The sequence below is a fragment of the Formica exsecta genome, unplaced genomic scaffold (assembly GCF_003651465.1).
Source record: "Formica exsecta isolate Colony F162 unplaced genomic scaffold, ASM365146v1 scaffold696, whole genome shotgun sequence".
NCBI classification, from domain to species: Eukaryota; Metazoa; Arthropoda; class Insecta; order Hymenoptera; family Formicidae; genus Formica; species Formica exsecta.
The window spans coordinates 162,861-172,110 of record NW_021853462.1 but is presented as its reverse complement, the minus strand read 5'-3'; the positions used below and the strand labels follow the sequence as shown (position 1 = coordinate 172,110).

General features: G+C 29.9%; 1 protein-coding gene across 1 annotated transcript; it reads left to right on the top strand.

The window, feature by feature from the left end:
• Positions 1 to 6,781: 6,781 nt before the first annotated feature.
• Positions 6,782 to 8,947, top strand: LOC115243191 (tetra-peptide repeat homeobox protein 1-like). Its single transcript, XM_029819974.1, has 3 exons — positions 6,782 to 6,793; positions 7,392 to 7,664; positions 8,660 to 8,947. Exons 1-3 carry the CDS (start codon positions 6,782 to 6,784, stop codon positions 8,945 to 8,947), a joined length of 573 nt encoding a protein of 190 aa, XP_029675834.1.
• The last annotated feature ends 303 nt before the right edge of the window (positions 8,948 to 9,250 follow it).

Sequence of the window (9,250 nt, the reverse complement as noted above, 5' to 3'; positions counted from 1 at the left end):
TATATATATATATATATATATATATATATATATATATATTAAATAAAATTTATGTAAAATTATAGTCATAAAATTTTCAAGTATAAAACGAAGAAAGATCAAGTAGCAAAAAAACAACATTTTTGCATTCATATATAACAATTATTATCTGTCATCTGTCACTAATAGATTTTACTGATTTATTTCATTACTAAAAGCGCGAATGTAATTTTAGCCGAAGTTGATTGAGCAAACATCTCGTTCCAATGAGAAGAAAGTTTTAGTCACATCTTTTCGAACACTACATTGTATTACATAATACAGAAATTGAAATTGTGCTGAAATTTTGAAAGCTATCGGATTTTCAAGGATTTTAATTCATAAACATTTTATAATTTACACTAAATTTTCTAATTTTACACAAGATATGTATATTAAGTTCCTCGAATATATTCTGTTATGAAAAATCCTTTGATTTTGCTGATAAATTTGCATTAATTTCAAAAAGCAAGAATATGGTATTAGTTTTATCGTAATGCATAATTAAAATAATCTAGTGTCCAATTATTTTCCAAGGGTTCGATGATTCTTAATATTTCTTCGCAGAAAAAAATCAGAAATCAAACAAGATGTAAATGCGCAATTGAGAATAATTGCAAAGGAATGCGAATGAAAATGTTCGTGAATGTAAATACAATTAAAACAAAATTCCTCGCGTTACACACATATTTCTGTAAATTACTAATAATATCATATCGTCTTTATTTTCTAAAATAACTCATAAAATTATATGTATATATATAAAATTTTAAATTATTTATTAGTTATTTTAATATATAATTTAATTTTTCTATAGCTATAATTTCTATAATTTAATAACTTGCAAAAATGTGCGTGTTAAAGAAATATATATTACATAATGTAAGGTTACAATGTCTATGAAACTTGCAATATGTAGTTATTTTAATATATAATTTAATTTTTCTATAATTTAATTAGCTATAATTTAATAACTTGCAAAAATGTGCGTGTTAAAGAAATATATATTACATAATGTAAGGTTACAATGTCTATGAAACAATCTGTAATTGCAATATGTAATTAAGCACAATGGTGCAAATAATCCAAAAGAAGACAAAGATGACTTTTCTCATGATATGTTTCTTATTATTTGATCTCGAGGACACAGAGCTGACTTTCTTTCTTAAATGGCGCGAAACGTGTCGCCTACATAATGACTTCTCGATTACATCAATTTACATAACAATAACGAGACACCCGGTTCTCGACGTGTCGTATTTAGCAATTAATAAATTATATAGTTTGATAACTTTGTAGCCTACAAGAACACTATTTTCAAAAATTATTGACTAATATGATTATCATATTCGCGTGCAGTATTTCTCTGTTATTTATATATTATATTAGATTATAAGATTAATTTAGATATATAATTTTTATAAATATTAAATAAATATATTATAAAACTGTACACATATACAGAGAATATTATACAAAATATTAATTTTTTTCTTTTATTGTTAGACAGGAATCATATTTTTAATAATTTCTTATCTTTGCTTTTGCATTCTGCTCCGCTTAAACAGTTATTAAATAAAATTAATAAATTGTTAATAAATTTTAATAATTAATTTTAAATAATTAGTAAAAAAACCGCGTATGGAAGAGAGAATGCAAAAGCAAAGTAGGAATTTCGACAAAGGTTTAACTTGGGCCTTATCGATGCGAAGAAAGCGGCGCTTGTATAATACAGATCGTGTGCACTCGATGCAGAATGCCTGCACACGTACATGTACATCGAGGTGACGTGAAGAACGTGCGTAATAACCGGTGCGAAACGCACGAAACGTGGAATTTTCGGCGATTTCGCTGGGGCCGGCCAATTGGGCCTGGCGATTATGCAATCGTTATGAGCGAATACTCATTTCGCGCTCGTAACAAATGATAGGACGACAAACAGTTTCCGGTGTGGAAATCGAATACGGTTGCCAATTTATGCAATTTACGAACACCCGCATTTCTCTCCCACCCGGAAATTACTGGTTGAAGGTATTAACTGAACCAGTGATCAGACTCATTTTTCGATAATGTCACCTTCCAACTCTCTTAGTTTCTAAGATAAATTTTTTAAATTCTAAAATTTATCTAATTTCCAATTCTAATTTATTTAATCTTTTTTAATAATATTTTTTAATTTTTTAATTTCTTTAATATATGTACATATGTATATGTAAAATTTGATTTTTACTTCTTAGGGAAATACGCTTTATACATACATATATATTCCCTTACTCACCTAAAAAAAATAAAAATAAAATAAAATAAATAAAGAACGTACACAATTATTAATTTAATTAAAATATATTAGCATTGTATAACTAGCATTGCAACAATAGAAATCGAATTAATAAAATACCCTAATTCATTGACAGGTATCTTCGCGTCTTCCATAATATCTTTTCGGCAAATAATACTGCAAAATTTATGATGAACGAAGCGGTTAGCGGCGGAGCATAAATCTTCGCAAGAAAGTGCCGGCCACGAAATTTATACCAAGCATCTCGATCATTCTTTCTCTCGATGGGCGAGAACCACTTATTTCATCTATGCAAAAAACAAACCGTTGGCGCCGGCCTCGATAAATGTCACATGCAAATTTGGATCATCCATAGCATCGTCAACATCATTCGAGAATTACCAGACGGCCTCTTTTTCGTCGCGACGGCAAAAATCCGGGTTCAGAACACCTTATTATCTATCTTTAATTCAAACGTTTTTACTTTTTCGTAATGATTCAACGTAAAATCTTTCCCGACATTTTAATAATTGCCTAACATCTTGAAAAAGTAACAAATTAAATTTAAGTATATAGACAAGATATTATATTTTTAATATATATTATTATATTTTGTTATTTTTTATATATTTAACGTAATAATTCTTTCAATATATCTCTTCCGTTTAATTATTTTATTATTTTTTTTATATATATTGTTAATATCTTAATAATTTAATTAAAAAGAAGTTGATTCTAAATAGCGTTTCTAGAAAAAGAAATTGTTCTCTTGAAATTAATATTCGGCCAAATTCGAAGTGACTGTAAATAAAATATAATAACAAGACAATTTAAATTATATTCAATATATCTCCCAAAAGAAAGACGCTTTTAAAATTAAACTTGACGGTTTTAGAGAACACTTTATATAAAATATAACGATAAGAAGACATAAAATTATATATACTCATCAATCTTAATTCGCGAGCTATGTAATTTATGAGTTTGTTTGCGAGAGCGCACTAATCACCTGCATTTTAGTAGTAAGCCGCAATATATTAATTAAATCTATCTTAAATAAGTCTAGACTGCTGTAAACGCCTTCCGATCGATTATTGATGTTCGCCTATCGATGGAAAGACCACGAATTTATATTCAAAAGTTCGCATTACGCGACGAAAATTATGGAAGAATGTCGATTAGTTACATTCCCTGATTGATATGTCATCGATTAAATATACTGACTTGTAAAAATCTTGTTATATATATAATAAGCATAAGATTAATATATAATCTATTTAGTTAATTGACAATAAAATTCAATTTTTTGCACAGTAAAGATATTTTGTAAAAAAAAAAGAATTTTTGTTACCATTTGCCTTGGAAAACTTTTTAATAATATAGTTTTTTTATATATTATATAGAATTATACAAATTTTTCGCTTTTCTTATGCCTTTATCTATAGAATTTTCGAACAATTCATACAGAATCATGTTTTATTTGGCGAATATTTAATATGGAATATATTTAATATTTAATAAAATTAAAAGTAGTTTGCCTTCGAGAACCAAAACTCAACATCTACCCACACGTAAGATTAATCACGAAATAAAAAGATTATTTCATTACTTATACTTTAAATTCGTTGTGATGTAGTTTATCGAAAATCTCTAGATTATTTCAACTCGTCGCTCCCACGACAAATGTACATGAATAAATAATCTGCATAAATATCTACCCACGTTATTATTAGCCGAAAAGAATCCTTCTTATGAATTTTTCTTTCTTTGTCAAACCAATAAATTATCTTTTTCAAATCAATAAAAAATCCTAGCTAATTAGTATAAATGTATACGGTGAGAACGAGATTATGAGCAATGCAACGTATAATGTTTTTATTTTGGCTTCATCTTATTGGTCCCACGATCGTTAAAAAGTTTAAATACATTTTAAACCTGTGTGACCTTGCATGCCGTGATTTTGACGTCATCCGGGAATTCACGAATTAGTTTATTGTGACAGTTTGATCCCTATCGATATTTCTGTTTTTCGATATACATAAGGTAAGATAATAAGTGTTCTAATGCCGTAATAATTTTAAACAGCAAGTAGTAGCTGCTAGTAATTTGTTCGTCTATGAAAGCGTCCAGAAATATGTACTAACGATGCCTTGTCACATTCTCCGTGTATTTTCTGGAACTGGCCAGACAGGTGGGACCAATTAATGAGCGGAGAAAATGCGCAAAGCTGGCCAAAAGTCGAACCACTTTCAGTAATAGCATGTTTTAACTTGGAAAGAGGAATATTGGCCTGTCTCCCATAAGATTCATAAGTTTCATAAGAATATTTCAAAAAGATACAAAAGAAAGGAAATAGGCGGTGAAGGTCGTCCAATTTTACGACAAGAAATAAAATCACGATTTACAAAATAGATGTAGAATAAATTTTAGAATTTTTTGCCGCGAATACAAAAATTATTTCACGGCCGCGCATTTTATATGATTTCGAGAGATTCATATAAATACTTGAAAATTAAACAATAAAATATTTTATATTAGGAATTTTTTTTTAATAGAGAGAGAGTTGTCACTTTCGACCAAAATTATAAAAAGTATTTTTATTAATCATAAAAAATGGTCGATTGACTTTTATTTATATTATCTTTTGTATATTTTTTCTGTGTATTTTAAATTTTATACTTTTTATAATTTTTTATATAGATTCTATATTTTCCATATAATATATTTATATTATTCCACATACCATCTTACAAAAGAGAAATTTGTATATATTTTTATATATTTTTATAATTTTACACATATTATGATCTTATGTAATCTTATCTATTATATTTCTATTTTAAATAATTTCTCTTTATATATTTATTTATCAAGTACAAAAGAAAATCGTGGAATCAATTTTTCTCGACCTTTTTATTCAAGTTATATTTCTTCAAAATTTATGGAATCTGATCAAACGTCTGTCGTCTTTTTTCGCGGACTTCGAAAAGAAAATGAGACACGATCTCGTTACGTGGTAATAAACGACGCAATGATTTATGAGTGCGAGGAATCCAGGCGTAATATTGCGTGATGCGTGCAATATTGTTATATCATTTTTGCCAAGTAATTAAGTAATAAGTATTAAGAATCTCTTAAAAGATTCACATAATCTTTTGTGTCTTTTATTTTTAATACATGCATTGATAATTAAACATTGATAGTTTCCAAACAAATAATTTTTATATATATCTTATTTTTGTGTATATATTTATAAATAAAATTTATTCTTAAATTACTAAGAGTGCTAGTAAGAAAAACAAATTTTAATCAAATTTTATTTTATTAACAATAAAATAATGAAATTTATAAATCGTAAAAGTTATAGAAATTATTAGAGCAAAAAAATACTTAAATATTTTAATGCAAAACAAATAAAGAAGATATTTAAAAATTTTTTTAAATATTATAATACTATCATATACTTGTGTATACTTTTTAAAACTTTTTTATATACAAAAAAACGATTTAATTTACACGACTTACAACATGATTTCACTTGCGAGCTTTATTGCCAATGAATGGTCAAACGAGCTAAACTCATTATTTATTTCATATTCGCAGATTTTCAATTATAAGGTCGGGTAAACACGGAATTGCACAATCTCAGATAATTGAGAGACTCGATGTATGCGATCGCAATCGTGAAACAAAGATCCACAAAGATTGAATCGGCATTTGGCTTCATGCTGCGTTGTATAAAAGCTATTTTACGCCTTTCACATTCGCAACAAAAATAATATACTTAAAAAGAATTTAATTTTATATTTATTGAAAGTTTATATAAAATGTGAGTTTTTATTAATTTGAAAACTATGTACATATAAAATATTATATTTATATATATATTTATATTTATATTTACTGTATATATAAAATATAATAACAAACAATTGTATATAAATTTGTTAATTAATGATAAAGATTTTCCTATGATCCATGACTATAATTGCGATTTGATGCATAAAATTAAAAAAGACTTCTTTATCAACATAAAAAAAAGAGAAAGAGGGAGAGAAATATGAATCTACAATGAATTTATCAATCTATAATATTTTGTAACTTTAATACATAAAATTGCAAAGAAAATATAGTATATTCTATATTCCACAGAGCCTCGGACTTTCATATGAAAAATTTCACGTAGACCGTGTAAAGAGACTTGACGAATTTCGACGCGTGCGAGGTGGTGCATTTGCGTAAGACTTGCTTGCGAGAGGCGAGAAGAGTCGCGCGGGCGCGAGTTTTTCGGCGATCCCCTACTCGTGGGGCCCGGTTTCGGTTTCTTTTCACCTAACCGTGTTTCGGCAGCAGGCCCGGTTGCCCACCACCTCGCTCTCTTCTTGCCGTCTCTCCTTGAGGGTTCATCGTATAAAAGCACGGAAATCTTCATCGTAGTCATCAGTCGTAAACACGACGAACTGCGTCCGAAACTCGTGCAGCATCATGAACTCCAAGGTATAATCGGAAACGAGAGTTCTTTTGCAAAAATCGCTTTCACGGAGAATATCATTCGAGAATCTAAAGATAGATTTAGAATATTTTAAACGGAATAAAAACAAAATTGACAGTGCGCGAGGGTGAAACGTGTGTTCGAAAAAAAAAAAGATTGATACGTCGCGACAAGTAGATATTTTTGCGTATAAAATTTAAGAAACTTTAATATTAAACATAAATTTAATTAATTAATAGTAATAAAAAGTATTTATAATAAATATTTTTTAATATTTTAGTTTGTTTAATTAATTTATATATTTTTTTTTCTTTACTTATAATATATATTTTTAAGCAATATTGAAAAGTTTGTTTGCTTCCTTTTTAGTAGATTACATACAAAAATAATGAAATTAGTTAAAAGTTTGATAATCTTTTATTTTTATTATTTTAATCGAATTATTGTAAACAAACTATAATATATATATTATCATACATTTTTTCGTAAAATTAAATTATAAAGAGAAGAATATATTGGCATATAATTATGCCAATATATGACTAATAATATAAAATAATATCTTCAGAGACTAAGAAGCGCTTAATATTCTGACTTTTACAGTTAGTGGTCCTCTTCGCCCTGGTGGCGCTCGCCTTCGCCGAAGAAACGAAGAAAGCAGAAAACACGAAGAAGGATAAGCGGGGCCTGTACGGAGCCCTAGGCTACGGTTACGGTCTTGATGGATACAGCTACGGTGGGCTCAACTCGTACTCGTCACTTCCGTTCGGCTTGAGCCCCAGCATCTCGTCCACCATCCTGACAAAGGAGGTCGCCGTACCTGTGCCCCAACCGGTCGCCGTGCCCGTCGAGAAGCACGTCCCAGTCCCTGTTAAGGTACCGATTCTCGTTAGAGTATTTGCGTTGTTAGATTACACGTGTAAAACGTGTGAAAACTCGTCAGCGACATGCACTTGAGACGGCTTCACTTCTTGTTTTGAAAAAAAAGTAACATTTCTAAGAGTTGATTTATTGGAAAGCGTTAGAAGAAAGCGAAGCAATTAACAAATAACTCGTTGGGGAACTATACTTTTGTTATATCCACATCAATTTTTCAATAAAAAAGTCGGTAATTAGAGAGACAATTATGTACCCTCGAATTAAATAATGGTTTTCTCGGAATTAAAAATGGATAAATTCAATCTTTTAAATTTTATACTATACAAATACGTTGTTTTTAATTCATTATTGGTCTATTTTCTTTAATATTGTTGCATCAAAAAACGCATGTTGTATAATTTTATCAAGTACTACAAGTTTTATGAATTTTTATCACAAGAACTATCTTTGGAGAAATTTCTTCTTAATAAAAGTGCATACGGTTAGTTTCTAAAGTGACACATGGGATCTGCATAAACTCTGTAGTAATTTAGAAAGACTTTCGAAACATATGTATGTCTATGACAGCTAAACAAAGTTAGCAGTCGCATAAAGAGAAATATTTTATAACAAGTAGAGCGTGATCAACGGAGTGAGGTCTTCGTTGTGCATGCGTGGGACGATGTCTCGTATTATTATCTAATAGTAATAGTCGTCTTGATCCAGATATCACCTACGATATCTCCAAACAAAGTTGAATCTATAACTGCATTTAATGAAAAATTCATAATTCATAAATAATTTATTTTTCCTATCTAATAAAACGAGAATGAATAAGTAACAAGAAACACTGCTTTTAAATCGCTAATCGCATTAAATTGAGAGAAATTTATTTCTAACATCTATTTAATAAACTAAATAATATCTTATTTCCTTATTTATTTTATTTAACATCAGAATTTTTCTGATGATCAATAATGAAAAATACCTAATCGTTGTCTCTCTGTATCTAGGTGCCCTACGCAGTACCCGTCGACCGACCGTACCCCGTCCATGTGCCCAAGCCATACCCAGTCGAGGTCACCAAGCACGTCCCCGTCCCGGTAGATCGCCCCGTGCCCGTTCCCTACAGCGTTCCCGTGAAAGTTCCGTTCCCCGCTCCGTACGCCGTCAAGGTGCCGCAACCTTACGCCGTTCCCGTCGTCAAACACGTACCTGTCCCGGTCGCTACGCAGCCGCTTGTCTACACGAAACTGAACACTGGTCTGGGATACTACGGCGGTTATGCTTCCTCCTGGTAAAACTTCGTCCACGTCGTTTAAACGCCCAAAAAGTCACGGATTCTTCAGTAAAGTTGTGAAGTTCAATAACGTTTTCCTCGATGGAAAAATACCTTCAAAGAAAGAGAGATAACATATATTAATGTACGTTAATACATATCTTTCTTCGTCGAGAAAAACGATACGACATAGTGCAGCTGAAAAGTGAATACATACCTCTCATTTCGAAAATTAACGGATTATTTCGCGGGATTCTTTTGGGCATTTTTTGTGATAGGCAAAGAGAAGAGCGAGTGTGTTACAAAGAGAAAGAGAGAGAAGAGC